The 26,669-nt window shown below is 47.0% G+C and overlaps 11 protein-coding genes across 11 annotated transcripts; 2 read left to right on the forward strand and 9 right to left on the reverse strand.

Annotated features, from left to right (window-relative positions):
• Positions 1 to 1,077: 1,077 nt before the first annotated feature.
• On the reverse strand, positions 1,078 to 1,970 carry N7487_007519 (uncharacterized protein; the record flags this gene model as incomplete). Its single annotated transcript, XM_056875249.1, has 3 exons — positions 1,078 to 1,210; positions 1,272 to 1,397; positions 1,453 to 1,970. 3 exons carry the CDS (start codon positions 1,968 to 1,970, stop codon positions 1,078 to 1,080), a joined length of 777 nt encoding a protein of 258 aa, XP_056727437.1.
• Positions 1,971 to 3,188: 1,218 nt separating this feature from the next.
• Positions 3,189 to 4,949, reverse strand: N7487_007520 (cytochrome P450; the record flags this gene model as incomplete). The annotated part of the gene is made up of 6 exons (XM_056875250.1): positions 3,189 to 3,194; positions 3,253 to 3,397; positions 3,445 to 3,611; positions 3,669 to 3,779; positions 3,829 to 4,691; positions 4,751 to 4,949. 6 exons carry the CDS (start codon positions 4,947 to 4,949, stop codon positions 3,189 to 3,191), a joined length of 1,491 nt encoding a protein of 496 aa, XP_056727438.1.
• Positions 4,950 to 5,264: 315 nt separating this feature from the next.
• N7487_007521 (Clr5 domain-containing protein) lies at positions 5,265 to 6,358 on the forward strand (the record flags this gene model as incomplete). Its single annotated transcript, XM_056875251.1, has 2 exons — positions 5,265 to 5,392; positions 5,452 to 6,358. The coding sequence occupies 2 exons, from the start codon at positions 5,265 to 5,267 to the stop codon at positions 6,356 to 6,358; spliced, it is 1,035 nt and encodes a 344-aa protein (XP_056727439.1).
• A 968-nt stretch (positions 6,359 to 7,326) lies between these two features.
• Positions 7,327 to 8,424, reverse strand: N7487_007522 (uncharacterized protein; the record flags this gene model as incomplete). Its single annotated transcript, XM_056875252.1, has 3 exons — positions 7,327 to 7,473; positions 7,540 to 7,943; positions 7,998 to 8,424. 3 exons carry the CDS (start codon positions 8,422 to 8,424, stop codon positions 7,327 to 7,329), a joined length of 978 nt encoding a protein of 325 aa, XP_056727440.1.
• Positions 8,425 to 8,710: 286 nt separating this feature from the next.
• On the reverse strand, positions 8,711 to 12,196 carry N7487_007523 (uncharacterized protein; the record flags this gene model as incomplete). Its single annotated transcript, XM_056875253.1, has 6 exons — positions 8,711 to 8,870; positions 8,938 to 9,294; positions 9,349 to 10,475; positions 10,529 to 11,876; positions 11,936 to 11,968; positions 12,033 to 12,196. 6 exons carry the CDS (start codon positions 12,194 to 12,196, stop codon positions 8,711 to 8,713), a joined length of 3,189 nt encoding a protein of 1,062 aa, XP_056727441.1.
• Positions 12,197 to 13,055: 859 nt separating this feature from the next.
• N7487_007524 (amidohydrolase family protein) lies at positions 13,056 to 13,663 on the reverse strand (the record flags this gene model as incomplete). Its single annotated transcript, XM_056875254.1, is given in 2 exon segments — positions 13,056 to 13,063; positions 13,075 to 13,663. The coding sequence occupies 2 exon segments, from the start codon at positions 13,661 to 13,663 to the stop codon at positions 13,056 to 13,058; spliced, it is 597 nt and encodes a 198-aa protein (XP_056727442.1).
• A 2,261-nt stretch (positions 13,664 to 15,924) lies between these two features.
• Positions 15,925 to 16,494, forward strand: N7487_007525 (RlpA-like double-psi beta-barrel domain-containing protein; the record flags this gene model as incomplete). The annotated part of the gene is made up of 2 exons (XM_056875255.1): positions 15,925 to 16,046; positions 16,140 to 16,494. 2 exons carry the CDS (start codon positions 15,925 to 15,927, stop codon positions 16,492 to 16,494), a joined length of 477 nt encoding a protein of 158 aa, XP_056727443.1.
• Positions 16,495 to 16,639: 145 nt separating this feature from the next.
• N7487_007526 (HesA/MoeB/ThiF family protein) lies at positions 16,640 to 18,260 on the reverse strand (the record flags this gene model as incomplete). Its single annotated transcript, XM_056875256.1, has 3 exons — positions 16,640 to 17,663; positions 17,726 to 17,939; positions 18,020 to 18,260. The coding sequence occupies 3 exons, from the start codon at positions 18,258 to 18,260 to the stop codon at positions 16,640 to 16,642; spliced, it is 1,479 nt and encodes a 492-aa protein (XP_056727444.1).
• Positions 18,261 to 18,530: 270 nt separating this feature from the next.
• On the reverse strand, positions 18,531 to 20,289 carry N7487_007527 (sugar porter family MFS transporter; the record flags this gene model as incomplete). The annotated part of the gene is made up of 5 exons (XM_056875257.1): positions 18,531 to 18,875; positions 18,935 to 19,023; positions 19,097 to 19,244; positions 19,330 to 20,159; positions 20,214 to 20,289. The coding sequence occupies 5 exons, from the start codon at positions 20,287 to 20,289 to the stop codon at positions 18,531 to 18,533; spliced, it is 1,488 nt and encodes a 495-aa protein (XP_056727445.1).
• A 970-nt stretch (positions 20,290 to 21,259) lies between these two features.
• N7487_007528 (uncharacterized protein) lies at positions 21,260 to 22,348 on the reverse strand (the record flags this gene model as incomplete). Its single annotated transcript, XM_056875258.1, has 1 exon — positions 21,260 to 22,348. One exon carries the CDS (start codon positions 22,346 to 22,348, stop codon positions 21,260 to 21,262), a length of 1,089 nt encoding a protein of 362 aa, XP_056727446.1.
• Positions 22,349 to 24,388: 2,040 nt separating this feature from the next.
• On the reverse strand, positions 24,389 to 25,131 carry N7487_007529 (uncharacterized protein; the record flags this gene model as incomplete). Its single annotated transcript, XM_056875259.1, has 2 exons — positions 24,389 to 24,789; positions 25,077 to 25,131. 2 exons carry the CDS (start codon positions 25,129 to 25,131, stop codon positions 24,389 to 24,391), a joined length of 456 nt encoding a protein of 151 aa, XP_056727447.1.
• Between the last annotated feature and the right edge of the window lie 1,538 nt (positions 25,132 to 26,669).

Consider the following 26,669-nt stretch of genomic DNA (forward strand, 5'->3'; position numbering starts at 1 on the left):
TCGTTTGCCACGGTAGGCCTGGTGAATACCACCCGTCTCAGGAGCAATACAAAGTCTGTTCCTGTTGACAATCGGAACATATATACTTATCAGTGTCAGAAGGCACATAAGACAGCCCTGCACATTCCATATGTACCTGTATATACCGGATTTTAGGCCGTGGCCGCGACTTGCCCGGTTATGCGCTCAGGGTCATTCTCACTGAGCATTTCTCAGCACAGGGCGATTACTCGGTCAGCACCCAGACTAGGCTTAGTGCGCGTAGAGACTTGCTTAACGTATTTCACAAATGAGCGGCACACCCTACAACCTACTAAATTTAAATGCATTTATCTCAATTAAAACTCCATTAAATTAAATAAACTAAAGCCATTATCTATCTGGACATACATCTCTTCTATAGCCCTGGATTTTGTATGGCCCGTATGTTGGCAAGGCCCTAATTCTTAGCTGCAAACTACCTTAACCTTTCTTGATAAACTCGTTCTCCTTCCTCGTTGACGAGCTCGAACTTAATAAAGTAAACAAACCGCCTTATAGTTTGTCCCTAATACTCACAAGTGCCCTCTTCTCCTATTACAGGTGGTCTTTAAGCGCCGCCGAGGGATATTTAGCTGGGTTTTCACCATTAATGCGCCAGCAATGTAACCTCTTAAACTTTCCAACAGAGGAGATAGTCCCCTAACACAAGTCTACAGGGAAGTATTGGAATCCGCCCGACAAACGCTCGAGCGAGTGGAGAGGGAGACTCATAGGTAAGACCCAGTAGACGGAAATATTTAGCTAGATAGAAAATTCTATTATTAGAAATTTTACAGTTAGCTCTACTCTGTAAGGAGTTGTTCTATAAGTTTCACGTAGTAGATATTACTATCTTGTCATTTATATCAAGCGAGTTCAATTTAACCCCTAACTCAATCAACCTATCAAATATCAATAGCCACCTGGACACCTTCTTTCCCTCACTAATCCATTCCATGTCCCGAGGTCCCACCAATCCTCGTCACATAAGCTCCTCAACCGGAATTTCCAGCTCAAATAACGGAATTGTCCAGTAACTTCGATAACTGAGGATACTTAAACGGTCTTCACGGGTCCGTTGTCGGGCAGCTCATCGGTCTTCAGACTGACATCTGTGCCACAATCGTACTTGCAGCTGTACTCCCACTTTCCAGTGGGGAGATCCACGTGCCAGCCTTGCCAGCCCCGCCTAGATGATTCAGAGTTAATTCCAACTAATATAAAGCTAAGGAAAACGGAAAAAGACATACGTATAGTATCCGTCAGGGCGCTGGGTCTGATCGTCGCGGTTGGGCTGCTTACAAGTGCGGCGGACATAGCCAACAACTTGAACAACTTGGTAGGTCGCAACGACTTTGTGGCATCCCTTATCATCCCTAATGAAAAACGTCAATATGGGTCATCTCTCAGAGGGTGGTTCTCCATATTTACCATTCACAAAGATAGCTATCACTGCTAGTGGTGCACTCAGAACCACCTTTTGACTCGGTAGCTTCCGCGCCAATGGAGATAATGCCATCCGTGATACCGGCACTAAAGCCTGTAGTACTCTCCCATGTTGCGCATCCTTCCACAGATTCAAGGTGGGTGATGGAACAGGTTGGTGAATCGGCGCAGTTCAGGTTGGCAGAGTTCTCCTGCCACGGTTGCCACCGGGTTTGAGCCTTGGTCACGTAGATATCGGTCCAGCATGCACCATTTCCTGCGTAGCCATTGTTTCCACAGGACTCGATATAGGAGCCGACACCGTCGTTGTCTCTGTTCACTTGAGCTGAGGTCTTGCCTGAAGCATCCGGGCAGTCGCCGTCGTCGCGGCGTGCTAGACGCGCAATATCGTCGGTGGTGAGGGCAATGTTGTGACTATCGAGGGTCTCCTGGACAGCAGCCGGAAAGGCATGAACAAACACTGGGGAGGCGCAAAGTGCCAGCAGAAAGGTGAACTTGGCCATATTTTCGGTAGGAGTCAGTTTATTGAACTATCGATGGTTGTCGACGTTTATGGATCAAGTAGGATTGAATTGAGATGTTAGTAGAGACTTGAACGGATCTCGACGCCCATATTTATATTATTCCTGACAGAGGCTACATCCCCCTTCAGTATATCTCCAGGCCTCCAATTCAGCCTCGCCGGAGATGCTCTTTTGCTTACCTCCCTTGGCATTGTGGATTCATTGATACTGATCGACAACGAACAAGTCCAATTGATATCCAATGGATATTGATGATCGTGTGTCTGATAGGCGGGCTATTTTCGTAGTGATATATATTTCATATTTTTAGATTATTCAGACGTAGTTCATGACGTACATACTTTGTGATGGCCCCTGCCAAGGAAATATAGATTTTGATCCATCCTCTTATTGACTATCTGCGACGTACAATACTCCACGACAAGGCGGGGGCCAGTACCTGACAGTAAAATACCCTGCAGTAAAATACCCTGCAGTAAAAGTACCCCGCAGTAAAGTACCCTGCAGTAAAGTACCCTGCATCAGCATCTGATTCAAGCCGTAAACCCATATGGTTCATAGATACTTTAGAGTGCGATGAGGGCAAGGCTCGCCATACATGGCTGCAGCGATGTTTAATTGGGGGTTCTATGACCAGTACCAGAATAGCTATATTAATTAGCGAATACTTTGAATGCTTCAATCTCGACAGTCGGGGGTGAACTTCTGCAGAGCTCTCAGAATATTTGCCTTGATTCTACTGTCAGCCTCATCCTTCTAAATGGGGCAGCGATCGCTAAGGGGCCGCTGTGGTGCTCCCGTCCCACTAAAGTCGAAACTGGGACGAGTTCAGCCGTACTTATAAATGAGACTATGCCTATTTAGAGTCGAATCCTGCGCTAATGCACGGTACTTTCCTGCCAAGGAATTTCAAACGTCCTGAAAAATAAAAATAAAAAACAATGCCGCCTATACACTCGTGTGATTTGTGGCTATACAATTTGTCTGGCGTTCATTCATATAAGTCTATACACCGTCTTCTAATATTACTGGCTATTTCTCTAGGTAGAGGCATTCCAACACTTGCACTTACGTACCAATGTCGACCCAGCCTCCCGTCTAAGTTCTTGATATTGGCTAACTGCAAATAATCACAGCAAAGACAAAATATAACCAATTCAAAAAGTTCGATAAAATAGCAAGAGAGAAGAGTAAGTCTCAGAACTTCCCGTATCGTCATTAACTAATTTGATCAGCTCTGAAACATTTCTGTTATTCTTACTCGAACAGAAAACCTTCCCTTGACAGGGTAAGGCAATCCCTTATCGCGGCCCAGCTTTATATTCTCCTCTTTCGTTTCTACCAACTCAAGGTCAAAGTTCCGAACAAACATGGCCAGTGTAAGATATATTTCCGCGTAGGCGAGACTTCATGATGAGCAATAGTCCAGAAAACAACTGGGGGGATGACTTACTTCATGCCTAGACACTGTCTGCTTCCTTTACCAAAAGATACCATGTATTTCCTTAGGTTGACACCCTCTTCAGTTGCTCGTATCCATCGCTCTGGGTCAAATCTCTCAGGATTGGGGAAGATAGATGGGTCATGGTGGACAAAGTATACAGACTGGCTGACGGGTGTCTGGGGAGTTTAGCTTGTACAATAATAAATCACATCCACCTGGGCAGGGTAACTTACTCCCGGCGGAATCACAAAGCTTTTGTAGAACAATGCTTCGGTCGGGGCGATGCGAGCCAACCGAGTGCTGAGTCCATAGGACAACCGAAGTGCCTCTTGAATAACCCCTGTCTGGAACCAGTGAGACTTATTTAATTATTGCACAGCTTGTTGGACTGACCAGGAAAGGCAATCTCTCTAATTCTGCCCATTTTGGTTGACTGGCTGGCGAAGGCATCACCTGTGTCAATTCATCGAACAATTTCTGCCTCAAATCCTTATCCTTTGCCAGATAGAATGCAGCAACAGATAAGGTTCTTGCTGTTGTCTCTGTTCCGGCTCCGAATAATACCGATGCCTCATCCACAAGCCTACTCAACGTCCTCTCCTTTTCCGGTACAGATACCGCCGTCAGGGCATCAAAGATGGTCTCTGGTTTTCCCGTGGTCTTTCCTTTCTTATTTAAAGCATCAGCAGCTCTCTTTCGAGTCCGAAGTCTTGCCTCGATCATCTCCCCAAAAAGACCTTCTGGGAGGTGCAGCATCTCAATTATCCAAAAGGGAGGCCTCGAAAGCATGACTGCAAGCATGGGGAGAAACCGGTTGATATGAAAAATGCGAAACAACGAATCCAACGCTTCCATCATGTCGTTCTTGAAATCAGGTACGTCCAAATATCCCAAGCTTTTGCCATGTGAATAGTGCGTGATGACATCGGCAGTCAACGCCGCAAATACAGACGGAATATTCAAGACCAACTTCTCCCGAAATGCTCCTATGAATCGATTTTGTAACATGTTTACTTTTGCCTGTATGGTTTCTTCAAGGTCCATCACCGACCGTTTGGAAAAAAAGTTGTTCAGTAAGGCCCGACGGAGCCGGTGCTGCTCATGACTGTTTGTCGATGCCATCGCACCCGGAGTTAAAAGTGCGACGGTAAAAGCCGGATCTTTATGTCGAACACGTTTTCCACTTGTATATATTTCATCGTAAAAAGAGGGATCTTTGATATGGATCTCTCGTGGATTAATTCGGACAATTGTTCCTGGAAGCTTTCGATTATTACAGTTGGCCTTTGACGGTGTAAATATTTGCTACACGTACCATATTTATCATGCATCCGTTCGATCTCCCATATATACATACCACCTTTGAGCACATCATAGTATATTTCGGGTAGATATGAGATGGCAGCGAGCGTCGGACCTGGGAACTTGGAGAGTGGATGAAAATATAGGCGGTAAATGATGCGCGTGGTGATATACACAAGAACGATCAAGACTAACGTGGCGATAAGAGGCATGGTTATGGTTCAAATCTGGAGGCCCGAACCAAAAGAATGTTGAAGAGCATCCTGTTTTTATACCAAGTCTACGATCCCAAAGATATGTAATACAATCTCCATACATTTATGAGGCGGTCTTGGCGTACAAGTACACTGCATTAGCGTTGAACTTAGTGCTATTTGGGATAATAAGAGGTGCCTTAATTGGCTAAGTAAGAGAAGCAGGTCTGGAGAATTCAAAATGAAATCGCCCCTCTTTCCCCTCCCCTTCCCCAATAGTGAGGTTAGACATTATTTTTTTTCCCACTTCAAGGTCAGCCACCTTTAAACGCAATGCCCACAAAATGGGCCACCGAGGCCGACTGGACCAAATATAGGGACACTATAATAAGCCTTTACCGCCAAAAGTCCCTTGCAGAAGTCATGGAGCACATGCAACAGGAACACCAATTCCGAGCTACGTAAGAGCGCTGCTATCAATCCTCCACCTCGCATCAAAGCTAAATCATCGGTTCTATAGAGTGCGAATGTATAAAGGGCGACTGAAGGCATGGTGTGTTGGCAAATACACCAAGCGGAGCACCGACAAGATACCTGCAAGCGAAGATGACGCCACTGTGTTCCGAACCCCACGGCGACCAATGCCTAGCGTGGAGCCAGCGCTTGGAGCACCGGGCTCCCAGCAGAAAGTGCTGGATTGCCTGAAGATTCTAGAGAAGTACATCAATGTGAACTCGGCTGGCAGGCGGTGGAAGGTGTCAACTACATTCATGGCCTCGCTCCAACATAGCGACTGGTTGGCACAGATTACCACAGTTACGATATTTTTCAAAGGGGGACGGTTACAGGATGGGTTCCGACTACTAGGTAATTGTTTCGAGGCCTGCAAAACAAACCTCAAGGCAGAAAGTCCCATGCTCACCTCTGAAATCTTCATGGGTGCTTTTCAACTTTTCACCATCAATCCTAGCTTAGGATGGTCATTTTTGAAGTACATTCGCGATCTGAGCGGTATCGTTCTGGAGATGGCCCATCCGCTGTTTCTACTACTATCCAAGTATTTGACCTTGGATAAAGAAGCATTTGCGAACTGTAGCGACGTATTCTTGGGCTGTTTCCTCGACCTTATGGCAAGATGTGTCCCAGGCTGGGACGAGTCGCACCATGGCGCACTATTATTGACAACCGGTCGGATTTTCTTACTTAGTCTGATCGGGTTCTCACAATATGAAGAGCTGACTCGGAAGTCTAAAAACAACGAAACCATGCCCTTGTTATCGGGTCAGCAGATCCTACAATATCAAGGCGAGCTGCCACCTGCAGCCACGCGGTCAGATACATTGTCGCTGTATTCCGTTTTCCCAGCACGAATCAAGGTGGTCGAGAAATGGGGAGCTATTGCTTATTTGTCATTTGATGTCCTCTGATGTCTACAAGAAGTTAGATTCATTAACGGAGGGATGCGTGGTAGTCCCATTTCTGGCCTGTATTTAAGGTACCGAACCCAAGAAATACTCTTTATGTGGACTTATCCATTCGCATCATTTCCATTTATTCAAATTGCATTCACTAGAAGAGTCAGGCAAAGAATAATCGTGTTGCTTTCCTATATGTTTCTCCCAAATTAACCTCTCCCCAGACAGGGGCATGTTCGTCTTCACCCTCATCTTCTTCCAGCGGCATCACTAGGCATAGCCCCATGCTAGGATCACTGCTACCATGTTCCTATGCGTCATAGTTACTACCGCAATGATCAGGTTGTCCATATTTGACAATACAGCCAAAGCCATAAGCCCTAAACCACCCATCCTTCCACTTGGCCTTCCTCGGCAGGTTTATGAACCACCTTGAAGTTCATTAATTACATAGGTTACATCAACGATTTCCTGCTCCCCAACACAAACCAAGCAAGCTATGGGAGTATACCGTTCACCTACTTTGCACGCTTAGGCGCAACCTCAAGCAGAGTCCTCCAAAGGATAATCCACGCAACAATAAGATTACCTATAGCTAGCCCCTATTTCATTATCATAGCCGGCCCTTCAACGCCTCCCTCAATGACAATCTCGACTGCTGCGAGAGCATGAACCACACCCTCCCTAGCCTCATTCTGCTATATTAGGGTGTTATAAATCCTAGCACCTAAGGTAAGCACCTCCTATCGCTTGTGAAATACGTTAGGGAGAGGTTTGTATTGCTTATGTAACACCTCAGTTTTACTCAGTGTTACTCAGTGAGCAAAAAGCAGCAAGGGGTGAGCACTAAGACGGGAAAATGGGAAAATGAAAGCCATGTCGCGTGGCCTGAAATCCGGGGTGTATGTACGTACGGATTAGTCAAAAGACAAAAATTGAAAGCTTTCTTATCAGTACCAGGTAGGTGTTGGTGCCTCTGTCTAATACTTCTTAGGCAAAACATATCCGCCAATACTAACAAAGAACCGCATAGCCTGACCCATAAACTCCGTAAGATCCGCCCCCAGCCACGAAGGCAAGAGTCTTGCCCTGGGCTCTTCAAGCTCGCGAAGATATTTACCAGCAACCTAACCAAACAAGGAGAGAATTAGCACCATACTAACTCTTTACTCATTACCTTGGATATATCTCACCAAAACACAATTCCCCTTCCGCTCTTCATCCAAAGCCACAACCGCAATAGCATCCGCAACTCGTTCCGGAGTATTCTTCTCAAGACCCGCCTCATCCCACTTGCGCGCAAAGCCCGCCGTGATATGAGTCGGTGTCAAAAATGGCGCGACAGCATTAACCCGGACGCCGTGTGAGCGCGCAACATCCTGACACGCCCGTAGGAGACCTAGTACGCCGTGCTTCGACGCGATGTAGGCGGCTACACCTGTTCCGCCGAAATAACTCGATGTGGATGCAACTAGTAAGATTGACTTTGTCGGTTGGTGGTCTGTAGTGGTTGATGTGGAGGACTTCGTATAGTGTAATCCCAAGCGGAGAGCTGTTTGATATAGATGGATAGGCACGTTGTCAGTGTACGAGCGCCCTGGAATGGGTATTCAACCTGCTATTGAAGCTTGAAAATGATGGGAAAATTCACTGTTCAATGTTCCCTTGAGATTGACATCAATAACCCTCCCCGCTTCCAGGCTCTCGAGAAGACGTCCATTCGCATCCACGTTGTTCATATCCAGGACAGACTCGGACTCCATGATACCCGCGTTGGCTATGACAATGTCGACCTTGCCGAAGGTGGCGATCGCCTCCTCGAAGCATGCTGTTAGCTCTGCCCAGTTGACAATATCGGTAGATACGAATATTGCGCGGTTTGAGAATTTCATCTGTTTCTGTATGACATCCTCGGCGCTGTTTTGCAATTGGGGGAGGTCAGCGATAACGACATTGGCACCGTGGGAGTTGAATAGGACCGCGCTTGCAGCTCCGATTCCGCGTGCAGCACCCGTTATCAAGACTGTTTTACCGGCGGATTGGGAGAAGAGAGCTTGGTCGACTTGCACTTCGGTCATTCTGGTTGGTTCACACCAGGTAGATGCGAATGGAGAGGGAAGAAGTAAGACTGAGGGTTGGTTGTTAAGTCTGGTGATGCAGATGGATTAATTGCAGAAAAGTACCTAGGTATATTGCGGGGTATTGTCGATTGCGAGATCTACCGCAGTAATTTGTACAACTCATCCTATACACCGATGAAGGCAATGATAGAGTGATGCCAGTCATCACATTATGTACAAGCCACATCAAAATATGTACGGAAAAACTAGCAACCACGAACACGCCAAAAAGAAAGACAATAAATCAATCGTTCTTGTGCCGATCACCACGTTGCGATGATGCATACTCGCTCAGATCCGTCCTTGATCCTGCCCGAGAGGGCATTCGCGACTCGGCCATTGACTCTCCTGTGCTTACAGCGTGGAAAGAGAAATCTAATTCGCCGACTAAGCCTTTGACAAGCCTAGAATGAACAGCCCAATTAGCAACCCTATCTAGGTCTAACAACGAAGTTTCGATTAGAAACCTACCGGAGTAATCTGTCCATATCACCGACAATGCAGCGGGTCGAGATCTGGAGAACTGCAAATGCCGCGAATCCCGGCTCAGCAATGTGTCGGAGGCTAAGAAGGTCACTGTCGAGTTCCATAAGTCGCTTCGTGAAGCTGTACGGACGGGGTGCTTTGAGATACGGCGGCAAAGGTTGTCGGTTCGTAATGCTAGCAGAGAGAAGGCAGAGCAAAGATGTGACCTCGTGAGTTGTCACTTTAGCAGTGTTGATCAGCCGTCGGAAATCGGTCATCCAGGCGGTATCTGCAGGATCTTCGTCGCCGAGGTTCATAAGTGTATCAGATGCGTAGCCCAGCAAGCTGAGGTAGTTCACGATACTAAAAGACAAGCACTGTCAGTACCTGGAAAGGATGTGGGAGGGCATGACATACTTTTCTACACAGAGAATAATGGAATCATACTGCTTCTTGGGGAATCGACCTCCAACTGGAACCTCCCAGCGAAGAAACCCAGAGTATGTCCGTAAGCCGGCTAGCATAAGCATCTGCTTTGAGAAAACTTTGTGTCGCGCTTTCTCGAGTTTGCGACCGGAAGAGGTCTTGAGTAGGTATTCACCCTCATCACCACGCATGCGGCCGGATATCGTCTCGTGGATAATCGAGTAGTAGTTTGCCAGAAGATACAAAGATGCCCCAAGACTTTGACGGAGAACTGAATGCTCAGAGATTGGATATGGGAAGAATGTCCAAATAAATGCGACAGCAATACCTCCAGCGACAACAGCCAGGCGATAAGGTGCCAAGAGGTAAATAGGGTAGAAGGGCTGCCCGTTGGATGTCGCGACTGCCTCACCGACTCGGCGAACTTGGAGCTCATATCCGATGATCATGCTTGTAGTGATGATGCTGATGATCCCGACAGCCCGGAAGCGGAACATCTTGATGGGGATGTAGAAGGCGATGGATACAAAGATAAACAGGAAAACGATAATACCCGGTGTATGTTTACCTGGAATATACCAGATCAGAAGACATGCTACCATTGCAAGGAATGTACCCAAAATCCGCAACACGAAACTGAAAATGCTCTGTCCTGATGTGGGAGACATGCTGAGATTGATCATGATCAACGCCCACACCAATCTTTGCGCAGTGAAGAAGGTCTGGGTATCGCGTAGGAACCCGATTACTGCAATTGTCATGGTGGCGCAGGCAACACGGAATCCGTAGGTCGACTCAAATGAACGAAGGAACCCCGGGATAACCCGAACTTTGTCTCCAATCCTCTCAAAAAGAGTAGTCGGTGGTAAGTGCTCGGGGTCTTTGCGCAGTTTATATGCTTCGCCAAGCTGAAGGATGTTGTTTTGTGTATGAATGTCACCCATATTATCATCTTCGTGATCCTGAGCACTCAAAAAGGACTTGGCCCACTTCCACACTCGCTTACCGCCAGGAATGACTAGTCGAGTTTTTGATAGCTTCCCTTTTGCCTCAACATGATTGGCATAGCGGACAAAATCGAGGACGGTTTGACCAGTCGAGTACAGCAATTGCTCCATCTGAGTTTACGTTAGCTTTCATCATGTTGACTGACTGGTAGGCAAAGGCTTACATAGAGAAATAGATACAGCTGTCGTCGGCTTCGCTCTTTTTGTGTAGCCGAGGTGTCCAAAAAATCGGTATTCAATGCTTTAGGCGAAGTAGGGTGGTCGAAAAAGTCGGGCGGGAGCGTGACGCCTTTCTCCTCAGCCCATGTTTGCAAAGCAAGGCGTTTCGCGCTTCGAAATTCGCCAAGTTTCTTTTCAAAATGCTGGGTAAATGCTTTTTCTCCAGGAGCAGTGTCTTCGGCTGTGGCCTCGACATCTTCGCCTCCCTCTGTTGAATTCTCATCTGAGGATTTGGCTGTAGCTTTGCGTTTGGGTGGCTTTGTAAGCCCGAAAACATAGGACGTATGTAGCAATCCCTCATCAATAGTTTGGATCATCACTGCGAAAGGATCGTGCACCGCCCTCATGATATCATTCCACTCGCGCACAACGCGCTGTCGGATATCCTCTGGGACTACCGGCTCATTTAGATCAATGGGCTGATTCCATCTGTTATAGTCTGACAGTCGCTGAAAGATATCCACCACGAAGCTTAACCCCACAACCGGGATCATGATCTGGCGAAGATGGCGGAAGATGGCCTGAAGATCATCAGGTCCCAATTTTCCTAATGCAACCTCACGCTTCGCAAATGTGAGATCACCGTGGAGTTTTGCGTGGATATCTGTGATCTGTCGCACCGCACCGCGGATGGCTTCTGCCTCGGGACTGTAGATCTTTCCCTTCTTGCCAAACTTCTCACGGGCGTCATCATATGTCTCCGTGCGCCCGAACATGTCATCTCTTTCCAGTGATTGGAAGTATAGAGCATGGGCATTCAAAGCTGAGCGAAGCCCGCCAATGTAGCCTGCCATTTGTTTGAAGACTACCTGCCGTGACGTCATCGGAAGGATGAATAGTGACGTTGCTGTTGAAATTCCGAGGCCGGTAAGGCATGATTTAAGCAATTGGCCCACCATGGCAAATGCAGCTGTCATGTTCTTCATTTGCGGGGCGTATATCGAAGAAATATTCGCGAAGATTGCGTAAATGATAACAGGGAATTGCAACTGCGGGTATTTGGCGCGGAAGGTGTGAACCATCCAGATTTGGATGAACAGCCACAAACCACTGACTGCAGATGCAGACGAATTGTATGCATCATTGGGGTTATCAGCGGTGTGTTGACGCGCCCTGACACTGCAAAACATTGTCAACAGAGCCAAACAGGCTGCTATGCAGACAGCCAAAACGTCAAAGATCATCATCTGGATAAATCTTGCGCGGGGCATGATCGCAAAGCCCAGAATAGAGACGATAGCCACGAGATAGCCCAAGGTTGTGTACTCATTGGCAACAGGCTTGGATTGGTAGCTAGACCAAGGGTCAGGGTGATGCTGATAAACCGAGAATTTCTAAGGTTGATAACTCACATAGAAACTGCTATTGTGGGTGGGATACCGCCTCTAGAGTAGCCGTTAGAGATCGCCTACTGTGAAACATTGAATGGAAGCTTGATCCTGAACTCACTTCATCATCAAGAGGATGGTGGGTCTGTCCAACCCCGTTTTCTGCCATGTTTTTTTGATAAAACCGAGCAGTGATGTTTTCTCCTTATTAGGGCCATCTTGCGCATCTGGTGATGGCGATGATCCGAAGGATGAGCCCGACTGATGGGATCGAACATGCGCCATATTCACAAAGGGGTCACACAGAGATACACCTCGGCCCAGCCACAAAAGATCCGAATCTTCAGAAACGCTGCATGACCCACGTGACCTTCAAATGAGGGGGATCTGCAAGACGGGAAACAACGATAGATTTAGACAAGCCTCCAAAGTTGGTGGAATAATTTGAAAGTGCTAAGACGTCGGATTAAAGTCCCGATCGTGTCGTGGATGTTTGCAGTACACCCCGCCCTCAAGTGATTGGCTACCACATGTGGGGAGGAATGCTCTCCGCATATAAAATTCGGATATTGATGCCTGATTTGTGAGGCAAACTACTCAGGATTCTTCACGATGCAATTCTTTCATCTGGTAGACTCAATAATAAAATTGTTAGATTTATCTACTTTTCAAGTAGTTGACCTATAAGGCTAACTAACTGGATCCCCTAGAATTATGCCAATCAGTTCAATGACTCTGCCATCTGATAGTCGATTGATCAGCAATGTTCGTGGTATCCCTCATGCGAGAAACAACCCTCAATTTTCAACAGAGGCAACATTTTAAAGGATTAATATAATGGGAGTTGTTACGGACATTGAAAAATATGGAGACCTAGTAATCCACGGTATGGGATCCTGAAAATGTTTCAAGCACGCACATGACTTGCGTAGTATGAGATACTAGTAACAAGAAATTCAAATATAGTGAACCAATTGTATGGTACCTAAATAAATCCCAGAGCATTATTGAAGTATATCATTTCGCGCAACCTCTTTTTCATTGAAAACCCGTCCAGTCTTTCCCTAAACCCAGCAATTTTGTCCGAAGCAGCATATGGAAAGTCCGAGCCTTGATGGAAACCCATAAGTATTTCCCAGTTTTGTTATGAACCTTGGACTTACCATAGGTTATATGTTCATGGGGAACAAGCTCCAATAGAAGCTTCATCACAGCAGGGGAGCTCGATAAAGCAACGTCGTAATAGAAAGATCGGAGATCATCCATGATATCAGCATATGTTTTCCCATAAGTCTTTTTAGTATCCTCAGATTCCTGTGATGTAACAGCAATGCGGGAAACTAGAAATGGAAGCGTTCCACCAGCATGCGACAGGATTTTGACACAATTTGGGAATCGCTGTGTGACGTTGGTTATGATCATATCGACAGCTGCCCTTGTTGTTTCCTGTGGATAGTCTATAGATGGCTGTGGGAGGAGTGGATTGACTCGCGCAAGGTCTACCGGATGGGTAGGATGGATAAAGGTCACTGCTTTCCGCTTATCGAGCTCTGCCCAAATGGACGTAAACATCGAATGGCCTAAATAGTTATTGCCATCACCGTATCTCGTGAACAGTGTGACACCGTCGGCGTTCAAAATGTCCATAGCATACTGAATTTCAGCCAATGTGCCCTCAGTGTCCATCAACGAGGGCAAAGACGCGAAAAAAGCCAAATTTGTCAGGATGTCTGTCACGCAGGCCAGCAGCATATTCATTAGCCTTGCGGGCCAGATGTCGAGCTTCCGTCTGGGTAGCGGCAATTGTTGCACCTGGAGCAGTCAATGAAAGAATGGCTTTCTGTATCCCATTTTCTTTCATGTTGTCTAAAGATAGCTGGGGGCTCCATTCAGGAGTGGGCCAGCCGGACGGATCGCCGCCAGCTTCTTCGAGGGCTACTTATTTTGTTAGTTGTCCACCAGTATAGCTAATTGGATATATTAACTGCTTGCCTTTGACATAGAAGTCAGGTACGAAATGGTGATGGGTATCTATCTTAGGTGGCTTGTGGGTCAGGGCAGTTGTTGGTTTTGCAAAGTTTACTAACCCCAGAGGACACAAGAAATGAAAAAATAGAGCACGGGAAGGATGTGCGGAAACTAGTAGCAGGCTCAGCAGGATTATGAATAAAGTCATGGCTGCACTCGGGAATGGAATGAGTTCAGGATGGAAGTAAAAATTGGCGGATTCAAAATGCACTTATATATAGTATTTTAGATAGCTACCTCGTGAACACAGAACTACAACTACGTCCTACCGGACCCCGTTCCGAAAGTCCTCTCTGCGTAAAGGATAGAGATACGTATCATGAGAATTTATTCCACGAGCTTCAATTGGAGCTTGCTGTGGGAGATGAACCGAAATTTCGAAAAAGTGCCGTATATTGATCGTAGTCCGAGGTTATTATGCTTCATCCAGAGCTAGCCACCTTTGCATGCTTCCCGCCAAGGGTGTTAGCCGAAATATACATAAAAGGGGGATACTGATTACCAGCTTCCCCGCAAATCCCGGGGCTAGTTCCGCCATCTCTCCGGAACTATTTGGGTGGAGGTCGGACAGATCAGAGCCAAGACCGCTCATAGTGGCTAGAGAGGCTGGATTTTAGAAGACAAAAAGAACATACTTGATTGTGGATATAGTGTTTTGATCCGGGAGTCTAACCACGGATCCCAGACGGTCAAAATGTTGCCAGGCAGGCTATAAACCGGATCACGCCGTCCTAGCCACCATTCGCACCGTCCCACCCGCAATATTACGATTAGTCCGAGAAGAATCGTTGCGAGTCGAATAGTGCAGGGAGAAGGAGCAAAAAAAATCATACTTTCGGGTCTCATCCCGGGTCATAGTATGTATCACTACTCGTTCCGGGGTGATTTCCGGGGAAAAGCGGGGGCCCTTGCCTTCAAAGCAATGAGTGTTCAATAGGGAGCCTCATAGAATTAGGGGTTGGCTTGTGGTTTGAATTACACATCCTCTTAGACGTTCATCATGTCCCGCAATCTGAACCGAGGTGAAATTAGGAAGATAACCGACTGCCTTCAAGTTATTCATATAACTTGATTCAAAAAAGACTTAAAATCACAAAGAGAATACCATCAACGCCATGAGATTGAAGGGAATCGTCATAAGATATTAACCGGCGTAACTTAAAGAGCTTGGAGGGACAGGCTGCTAGGTACCCAAGATGACTTCGTTGCGGGATCTTTTGGAGGAAAGGAATTGTACCTTTCTGGATAAGACGATATCAATACAACCGGAGTTATTTTTGTTGCGTGCTTTTAGATCCTTGCCACCTTTCTAGACGACTTCTCTCTTCTTGAATTGAAGTGGCACCCAATTCGATGTCCTTCGCGGAACATATATAGTAACCCAAATCTATGGTGATGAATTTACACAAATACATACTAAAAGCCCAAAACGAGTTGGTGAAATGGAATCGAGACATGAACCACCTATGACTAGTGGAAATTCACTCCAAGTTGTCCTGTATAAAGTGTGGTCCACACCGAATGAAGTGCGGAGTGTATCCTTCCTTTTAGGGTTATATTGCTTCCTCCGATCTTCCGATTTTTCGTACATTGTAAACCCAACAGGGCCCCGAGGTCTGCGCTATAGTTTCCCCAAAAGATTCTAACATAAGATTGCGTCAAGGCATGGATATGGTTGAGTAAACGACAATGTCCAAAATGAGTGCGGTTCTGTTTCTGTCCTTCCCAATAAACAGACAAAAACAACCCAACAATTGCATCGAAACGCTCCATTCACTCCGGTTATTTCAGATACTCCGGTTAAGTTCTTTACTCTTGCTTCTGATACTCCGCGGTATTTTGGTGGGCGTAAGTACATGCGTTGTTAAAATACAAAATGTCTTCATCGAAACATGATATAAACAGCGAGGGAGTCCCCCAACTTTGACATAAAATTGACAACCAGAACCACTGCTTTTGCTGAAAAACAAGGAGAAGACTTGACAATGATTTATAACGCAATCTTCAAGTGGAAGGCCATCACCATGATGGCATTCCTCTTCACTGGATTAACTGTGGGGGCTCCTATGGATCCTCATGAAAACACCATTTCTCATGCTTTCAGCAAGTAAGTAAAATGATGGAAATTTCTCTGCTATTCTCATTCCTACCTGTCCCTAGACCCACGCCCCATCAAAGCCAATGCTGACTCTGCCTCCAGTCCCAGCCAGTGGAACAACACACACAGCCCCGGCACAGAACACGCCCTCGGCGGCGATCTAACCTGGTATAACACCGGGGTTGGAGCATGCGGCTGGTGGAATAACGCGTGGGACCACGTGTGTGCCGTGTCTCATATTGTCTATGACCGTGCGAATGTAGACGGAAACCCCAACCACAATCCACTTTGTGGCCGGTTGATCCACATCCAACGGGGGGATAAGGGTGTAGATGTCACCCTGGTGGATCGTTGCGAGGGATGTGGGGAGTTTGACATCGACGTCAGCCGTGGTGCTTTCGAGGTACTCGGTAACCTCGATGAGGGCCGGGTTCACACTGAGTGGTGGTGGATATAGATAGAGCCATGATTTGGTAACCACCCCTCAAAGTATCATTAACTGTGATATGGGCAGTGGAGGCTGGTTGGTGGGTAAAAACAAGAAAACGAAGGGATATAGTTCGGACAGTCATTTCATGTGAGGATCTAGAGGCATCATTCATTTAGTACTCGGGCCACGAGGGATCCACTTGTTCTTTCCATAATCGTAGTCCGCCGCGAATGTCACCAATGAATCTCTTTCCATGCTGATCTAGTCCTAGCTCTTTCATTTTCTTGACGACGATTTGAGAGTCGTTTCCTAGGCGGCAGACGACGTAGATTGGGTTCGTAGACTCAGACGAGGCGACCTCGGACGGTAACCAAGAAGGTACTTTTCCAGCGTGTTGCTCATTATCGGTCCCCTGTAACCCTGCGGTAGAACCAGAGGAGAGAATATTCGAGATAGGAATATTGATGCTGTTCTCTAGACTGCAGATCCCAAATTGAGTTTCGTCTCGGACGTCAATTATCGTATGGGGATTTGACGAATCCGACATGGCATTTGCGTGTCTCTCGTTGTATTCTCGAGCAGAGATACGTTCCTCGGGACCAAGTAGCGAAGGCAAGTTTGTGGATCCACAAAAGAACACATAGTCCATTGACCCTGATTTTATTGTATCCAATGTCACAGTTGCCTCAGCAGAGCAGACGGCACAATTGGCTCGGCGCGAACGAAGACGGATTGTGCGGACCAGAGGCGACGAATAAGCAGAGAAGATATGCAAAGACGGGGGATCTCGCGGACAAGCTCCGTCAATCTCAGGCGCAGTGATGACCTTGATTGCCTCCAGGGCTTGCAAGACACCCATTGTCCCAACAACCGGCCCCAGTATACCCCCGTCCGCACAACTGACCACACTATCAGCGGGTGGTGGTTTAGGGAACACACACCGATAGCATGGTCCTCCAGTCTTGTCGCCCGGCGCTCGGGGCGGGTTGTTTAACACCATCAACTGTCCCTCGGTGCGCAGGGCGGACGCAGAGACCAATGGTTTTCCAAGAAGCACTGCAGTGTCTGAGATCAGATAACGGGTCGCCGGGTTATCAGTGCAGTCGAGAATAAGATCATAGTCCTGGAAGACCGCTGGTGCTGCCTCAGGCGTGAGGTGTGTTCGATGGGCAATATACGTGGGATGCGGATTCAATCTGGCGAATGTCACAAGAAATCGTCAGCACGTCGTTAAATACTCCCATACAGATCGACTCACTCTTTCAAGGACTCAATTGCGCTGTCAACCTTGTACTTGCCCACATTCTTCGTCCGGTGTAGGACCTGGCGATGGAGGTTCGACACCTCGACAGTGTCCCCATCGATGAGCCCGATAGTCCCAACGCCAGCACCGGCGAGGTACTGCGCAGCTGGACATCCCAGTCCTCCAGCTCCAACGAGCAAAACCCTAGCCGATCGGAGTTTCAGTTGACCTGCGGATTGATGAAATATTAGTCACACTGTTCAAGGCGAGTAATTCCCAAATTTCCGCCAAAACGAAGCCGTGGCTTACCTTTCAATCCAACTTGCGAAACAATCATTTGCCGTCCATATCGTTTGTATTCCTCCTGGAGCAACGGCCACGGTTTTCCTTCGCCATTCTGGTCCTTCTGTTGGATTTCCGCAGTCGGCGCAGTCTCCGATTGCGCCGCTTGTTCGGCGTTTGCAAGGTCGCGTTTCAGCCCAGCAAGTTGTGCTTCTGTCGCGATAATCTGGGCACGCAAAGAGGCGCATGTTTCGTCGAGAGATCCCATTGAGATTGTTGGCGACAACGCGTGTGGGAAAAAGAAAGTGACGCGTGAGGGGGAAATCTCGAAGTTCCCCGCGGTACTTATTGTGGGGCTCGGTGACGAGGTATGTTGGGTAGAGGTGTACGAGGTCGCGTTGTATCCGGTATATTCCAACGTCAAAATTCTTGTCAAATGTTCATATATGTTGTTCATTTTGATCTATTGATATATAATGTAACGTTCGTGAATCTATGGATAACTTAATATGGGGGATATATGACTCCATCATCAATTTCACTCTTTGTGCTCTGTAGTCTTCGCAGTCTCTGTCGTGTCTGCATTCTCTTCATGCATAATTTGAGTCTTTTGCAAGGTGTGTTCGACATCAGCGAGTCTCTGTTGCTCATCAACAGCACCGAAAATGAGGTCCATCTCCTCCAGGGTCCGGCCCTTTGTCTCTTTGAAGAATACGATGACGAAGACACCCATGGCAAAGCAGAAGATGCCAAACATGAGGAAGGTTTTCCAGCCTATCTTATTGATAGCGCGGGGGGTAACCTCAGTGATGACGAAGTTGAACAGCCATTGCGTGGCGGCTCCGAACCCGACACCGTAGGCGCGCAGACGAGTTGGGAAAATCTGTCGGAACAATGTTAGTCAACTGCAATGGGCGAGGATAAATATAATGAGCAACTCACCTCGCCAAGATATACCCAAGGGACTGGCCCCCATGATGCTGAGTATCCGATGACATATAGATAAATCATCGCAACCATGGCGATGGACGCTGATGAGACGGATGAGGATTTTGTATCGGGGGGGATTGGTAGCCAAGACTGCTCCAATGATGAACATCATACTAGCCATCCAAGCGGCACCGCCAATCAAACTCTTCTTTCGGCCCCAGCGATCGATACCGACGACCAGGAAGATGGCAGTTGCAACCACCTTGACTGTTCCGTAGATACCAGTGGCGAACAAAGAGGAGTCCGTTTTGCTCAATCCGACCTGAAATTATGGAAAAGGTTAGACTTTTGTCAATCCAAAATATAGGAGAAGATGTTGCGGTATGGAAATGGTGTGGTGTACTTACACTTGCAAAGATCTGAGGAGCATAATATCCAATGCTGTTTGTTCCGGAAAACTGCTGCCAGAACATCAGGACGAATGCCAGGAAGAACCGGTATCGGTTGCTTGGCTTCAGGCATTCTCTCCATGTGAGACCTTCGGTAGCCTGCGATTCTTCATGGATGGCAGCTGAGATTTCAGCAAACTCGAGCTGAACAGCATCGCTGGTTTCAGACTCGTTACGAATGTAAGCGAGGGACTTGAGTGCGTCGTCCCGACGGCCCTTCGTCAGTAGCCAACGAGGAGACTCTTTGAGGAAGAATAAACCAATGAGCATCAGGCCACCGGGGATAAGCTGGATGGCAACTGGGATACGCCATTGGCTTGTGCCTTCGGGAACATGAAGCGAGACGCCATAGTTCAGCCAGTAGGCGAAGGTACTACCAATCACCAGGAACTCCTGGAAGAGACCGGCAACACGGCCACGGGTTGCCGGAGGGCAGTTCTCACTGACAAACACCGGGGTGATACTGGACATACCACCGATACCAAAACCGGCGATGACACGTCCGCCATAGATCATGCCAATCTCATGGTGAGCTGCAACTTGGACAGCTGCTCCGACCAGGAAGATCAAGGCAAAGATCATGAGCGAGTACCTCCGGCCCAGTCTGTCGTTCATGTAAGCAGCGAAGATGGATCCGAAGAAACATCCTGCTGTCAGTAGCGAAACCACATTCGAGGAAATCTGAGCGTTCTTCTCGTCGCTGAATCCGGATGACTCAACGGGAAGGCCGAAGTCCTTTTTGAAACTGGTAAGGGCCAGGACTGACCCCATAACACCCGTGTCATAACCTAGGCCGAATATGTCAGTAACATTATATGATCACGTTGACCAAATGCACTAACCAAAGAGCAGGGAGCCCAGGTAGGCTACCGAGGTCAGGATATAGACCCGATAGTTTTTGAAATTGACGAAACCCATTTTCAATTGGATTGGATATTCTCCTCAGACAATCTATCACCAGAGTAAAGATTGACTTCGGGATAAGTCTTCTGTAACACAAAAGGGAGGGAGAAAAGGAAAAGCGCCATTGACCCGGGTTAGGACCCGATTTATATTTGACCGAGAGCTCAATCGGCATAATACCGAGTGGCAATATAAGCATTAAACACAATTAAACGGCCTCAGCGTCATCTCCCTATATTGATAACTCTCCACAAGTGCCGACCTTGATAGTCCGGGGCTCCAGATGTGGAGACTGGGGAACGAATTGGGGAAATTGATGGCGGGGAGGTTGCGGGGCCCCATTGGATGGAAATATCGCTTGACATTTTCTCCATCCATTCAGCAATGCCTTCGATGTAGGATATATGGCCTGAGGCCTTGCTCGCAAGGAAAGCCGGTTGGCGTTGGCTGAACGGCATGGCTTTTTGAGGCGCCCCGAGGATTATTAAGGTGTGGGGGATTGGTGATTGGTGGAAGAATTATATCCGCGTCCTTACCCCCATGGAATTGTTCTCCACAAGATGGGTCTATAGTGCTCATGGAATTTGGGAATCGGAATATCCCGTCAATGGATTTTGTCATATTCCATTTGCTACGTAGGTAGGACTATTTAAAAATTGCCATTAGGACCTAGGAGACGGGGCGATTGTCAAAACTCGCCTGTCCCGTACTATATAATTGCTATCATCGGAGCTAATGAACTAAAAGATAATCATATATTGGACAAGATCATCACATAGACCGCCCTTTGAGTATATCTTCTGAGTCTGCATGGGTGGATTTCATGATCTGACTCAACTCTTCGAATTGGGAAAAGAAAAATAGCGGAAGAAAACGACAGAAACGCAGAAAAAAGCCAATGTTCATTCTAGTACTTCTGTTGAAGGTTCCTTGATAAAAGTCACTCCTAAGACGTTGAGGTGGGGTTGGCATCGAAAGGTGATATTCAATAGACCGGTGGCAGCTCAGTCGTTTCGTAGATCTCCCCATTTCGATAATCATGAACATCAAGGAGCACCCGAATCACAAAATTCGAGTTAGCCGGGTCTGCAAAAACCCCATGCAATACCTTCCACTGGGATCGGAACGCGTCGATCTGATAATAGCAATTATCTGTCTCTGATCGATACGACAGCTTCATATAATACAGGTTTAATCCATAACCACCACAAGACATCATATGTCGAATAATGTCACGGAATGATGCAGCCGTCTTGCATAATCGGGGGTCCTGTGTCATCATCTGATCTGTTGGAGGGAGCAGTTTTCCCTCATGCACGATAGCTGTGAGGACGCGGCAAAGATCCGCGTTACTAAGTGTGTTTTCATTCCTGTCCCAGGTTACCTTAACCTGCATTGGGGAAATCGCTTTAGGACTTCCTTCGGGAGATGAAGAGGAGCATTGTTGAGCTAGCCTCAGGTGGTTAGGTCTCGGTCTTGTCGCTGTCGGCATCCCGCTGTCATATGTGATCGCCTTAGTTTCCGAGGAGACCAACAACCCGAGGGCCTTCTCCCAAGACTTCATATAAGGAATCCATGAGACGTACCCCAATATTGACCAGCAGCGATCGCATCTGTCGTTCATCTTGTTTCTCCAAGACACGAGCTGCGGACGGGGGTGGAAAATATTGTCCAGCGGGATATCGAGCTCCAACATCGCGCTTAGTTCACCGCGATATCTCCTTGTGCGATGGAAGTTATCTAGGTCACTGGACCTGATGTATTCCTCTATGTCCTTGGACATCTGCACGAGGTGCCATGCCATAATGTGTGTAAGCCTCAAAGAAGTGTGCTCCTCCGACTCCCGGGAACGTTGTGGCCAAATTTCGTATGGATCTTCGATACAGGGCAATTCCTTGCCATCCTGGATAAGATGGTTTACCTCAACTTTCAGCGCATGAGTCTGCTTATGTGGAGCCCTAATCCAGGTCTTGATGACAGGCCAGGACAAGGCAAAATGTCTGAGGTCATGTTTGTTTTGAAGGCCAACGTACACGGCAAGCTCTGCCTCATCACGGGAGTCTCGTATGAACATTCTGAAGTTTCCGAGGTCATCGAGTGTGTTATCCGGATGACTCGCCGAACCAGATCCGGTGGGCCATGGTGACTTTTCTCTCTGGAATTAGCCATTGTCAAGACGGAGAGTTTATATGTTTTCTCACCGCACAATGAGGCTCCGCAGGAATCTGTAGATATCCAGATGAGTTTTCCTTGGTGAATTTGTCACCAAGTTCTGGACCATGGGCTTTTTCCTGCTTGTCGGGGTGAATATGCGGCATTATGACAGAAGTAACTCATCTTACCTTCTGCATTTCAGTCCCAGCCGACTGCCCCTTGGGGGTTTTCATCTCCTTGGACTATTGAATCGTGAGTCAGTGACATGATCTCAAACATAAGTGCAGAAAATTAACCCTCCTGGACGTCGGCTCTTGGGACAGTGACCCGGGTCGTTTCCTCTTTCCCTTATCATCAGTTGGACGAATACTAGACGGGCCTGATTCTGAGCTCATGATTCCACTTTAATAATCCGGAACGATAGCCCCGGGGGATAGACGTGTGGTGATTGTCTGTACAGGACCGGCAGAAAAGCAAAATTCTCTGGCATATAGGAGAGACCTCTCTGGGACTGCAAGGAAAAGAATTGCCCGATACCATGAGAGGCTAATTCTGGTTCTGTGCAAGGGGGAGGTGCACACAGGAGCCGGAGAAGGAACCGGAGAAATGGTTGAGAGAATTGCCATAATTATCTCTCACATAATCTCCCATAGTGATGTTAGCTAAGTGGCCCACTAGATTTCTTTTCATTCTTCAATCCTTCTATCTATCGCAGTGAATTAATACTTTAAACCTTGGGATATATGTATTACGTTCGCTTCAAAGGGGGTGTATATACAAATGTTGACTAGCCCTATGTTGCTCCTCTGCCTCGTTACTCCCTTTCGTTGCACAGGACAAGTCTAGATCCGTAAAGCATCTGGTATCCATGGGATGCGAAATACCATGTGTTTCAGCAATCTAGTCTGCTTCAACGAATTAATTGATGTGAAACGGACTACATCCACAGAACACGGCCAGTGCGTGATATTGCCCAAGATTCCAATCTAGAACAGAGCTAGCAATAGAACTTTGAAGGAAGGTCCTAAACCTGACGACCTTGCAAGTTTCTCTAACCTGCCTTCCATGCTTTGAGGGTAAGATATGCGATTGTGCATCCCATTGCACGAAGTAACGCGTGTATGGACCAGACAAATTCAACATTTGGACCCACAAAGAGAATAACAGGGTAAGGTTTGTCCATCTACCCAAATGTTAGATGTTGCACTAAGACACTTGCTGCCTGCTTGGACATTGTCAGACCTCTCTTTGGGTCTTTATGGTGACTTTGTTTGGTCCATATACGCTTTCCTTTGTTGGTAATTGCATGTTTTCCTTCGTCTCCATAAACTTACACAGCTAGTTTCACCAGAGCATTGCCTCAAGTATTAGCTAACAATCAAAGCGATGACGAATGCCTTGTCAAGGCGGAATTTCATCAGGATGTTGCCATGGCTTCCTCCCAGATGGTGTCAGAACCCCCGAGTTATTTTTCCCACAGTCCATCACCATTTCCCTTTTCCAAAAAGCAACTAGGATCTTTGAATCTACTGATTACTTGAGGTCTGTTTGAACAGTCCAAACCAAACATTATTCCAAGACAATATTTTGATCGAGCTTGTTATGAAACGCGTTGCCCAAAAAGCCAACAAAAGACAGAAATCGCTGCAAGACAAACCAAGGTTCGTATTATTGATTACTATTGATCTTTAAAATCGAGGGGATCTTGTTCTTCACATTTGGACATTATTGATGATATGCTCGTGGAAACTGCCCATCTCGCTTAAAGTTGCATAATGGGGATTCGTTAGAACAAGTCGAACATCAACACACAGACACAAACGTATATCCCCACCAGTTCTGAGCAGCCCTACTTACCAGCCCAAATCCAAAACACACCTCCTGATCGTAGCCATGCCATCCATCCTGGAGTTTGAATGCATGGCAACTCCGGTGCTGAGCGAGCAGATTGCGGAATAAGCTAATCACTCGTTGTCTCATAGGACTCCTTGTTGGCTTTTCGCTGCAACATTCTTCGATACGCAAATAGGGCGATGATTCCAACCACGACTAGGAAGACGATGCAGAACACAAGCACCACGCCGCGGTTCCTATTCGCCCAGTTGCCCTTGTGGCCCGATCGTTCAACAATCTGATGCAGAGACAGGTATGCGGATTTAGTGTGATGGATTATTTTGACCGCCGCCATACTATCAGAACAGTAGTAAGTCAACAGTGTATTTCTGTTCCATAAGTCAGTCGCCAGCCAGACAATGGACTCATCAGCTGCCTCATTCAAGAAGATGGGCCGAGGGCCCTTGAGTGAAGGATGTATTCTCACTCGATATTTGGGCTTTGTGGCGATATCGATCGATGACTCGGCTATATAGGTTATATTTCAGCAAGCGTTCAAATTTCATTGTATCAGAACACCATGAACACGATAACGAATGATAACTCCCGACGAAATAAACGATCAAAAGGAACATCTCAATGGCGCAGGGAAAGACACCTACCGTCACACCGATAACAAAAGAACAGCAGACGACGAACTCAGACCACAGTGGGATTCAGACTGACTGGCAAATTGGAATGGATGCGAGAGGATCAATCTAGCAGCCGACGATGATCTTTTTCGGGGGGATGTTGGCACAAGTGCTCAAGCTCACCAGCGTGGCTTTCACTCATCAGGGGAACCTCCGGCACACGACGGACAAGGAACATTGCCAATCGATGATGCTGACTCCCCTGGTACCTTGCATCGTGCTTATCTGACCTTAAGCTGAGACAGATTCGCAGCTTTGATTGGCGCCAGGCAATTCTTTACCGTGGCTATCGCCTTTGGAAGGCTAAACATACCACAAGGCAAGCTCCGCAGAGGTCCGACGCGGAAGTACAAGCTGCAAGCTCAATGTAATTTTACCAGTCGCTATTTATGCGGTTTGCGAATGAAAGCTTGGAGTCGAGTGTACTGGAATAACTGCATGTGGTACACTGACTACTATCAACAAACTAGGAAGTCGGGTCACCTCTGCAGCCATACCGGTACACCTGCGTCACTCGTCAATCATATTCTAAGGTCGGCTACTCGGGTGCCTGGTGACAGCCCGGTTTGGTGTGCCTGGGCTTTCTGGAAACCGGGGACCACTATGTCTATAATTTGTAACTATACATAGGGGTGAGTAGCTATATGACCTCGCAGTAGACCTTAACCCAAACGTTCTTTGAGAATCATGAACCATGATAATCAACTATATGATCTCTAGCAAGAGCTTTGTGCGCATCATATCTCTTTAAGAAACTGTGTTTTGACGTCATATCCGGTAGCATGAACTGTTCGACTTGTTAACAAGCTGTAAGGACTACCAGGGCAATTATTTGATCATCGCCAAGGAAGGTGTGAAAAACCGCATACAATCACATGTTGCTGTTCATTCCATCTACGCCCGTGCACACAAGACAACAGTCTATAAACCATTATGCCCGAGGTATCCAAGATTTACCCTTCACCAAAGAAGAAAACGAACCCACATCCACTGCTGTCATGAACCCTGCAATATCGTATTCTTTGGTGCGCCGAAAATCATGTTCTTTCGCAATAGAGTCCCCCGAAGCATCCTAATATGGGCCCTTACCGATCGTCTACTCACTGCCACTAGGATAGATTTTATTTGTTACGATCACAATTGCCAAGGAAAAATGCTAGTAAGTGGAAATTAAATCTAAACCCCCTGTCACAACTCCAACTCCCCGATGCCACCAAGCATTTTTGTCCCGCAACTCTTGGCAGTGCCATATTTCTTTCCCCCCTTTCTACTCAATGGTGGTATGTGAAAGACCAAAGAGAGCAGCAAACTGCTTATATACTGCCTTACAGATATTAACATCTATTTATATTTGCCTTCCTTCACAATACAACAGAAAATACGATCGTCTACTTTTTAGAAATTTTTTCGCATGCTCATCACCTCGTATTCGGCCCATAGGGCACCAATCACCATACTCCACAGACAAAATAGCTGCAAGCCGAGACCCCAATTTGCAGTTTTCGCAGCATGGAGACAGAAATAGCTAGAGTACTCCGTACTCTGACTCCGTACTCTGATTTAGACTATTATTCTGACAGGGATGTTACGAAGTAAGAGCACAGGAATGCTGCATCCCGTATTCTCGGAAATGGTCACCAGGGGCTAGATATTGACTGGCATGGTATATTCACGCCATACAGCCGCCGCATAAAGGTTATTAGCACATCTCGAGAT

The sequence above is a fragment of the Penicillium crustosum genome, assembly GCF_028827405.1.
Source record: "Penicillium crustosum strain IBT 35664 chromosome Unknown utg000003l_segment0_segment0, whole genome shotgun sequence".
NCBI lineage: Eukaryota > Fungi > Ascomycota > Eurotiomycetes > Eurotiales > Aspergillaceae > Penicillium > Penicillium crustosum.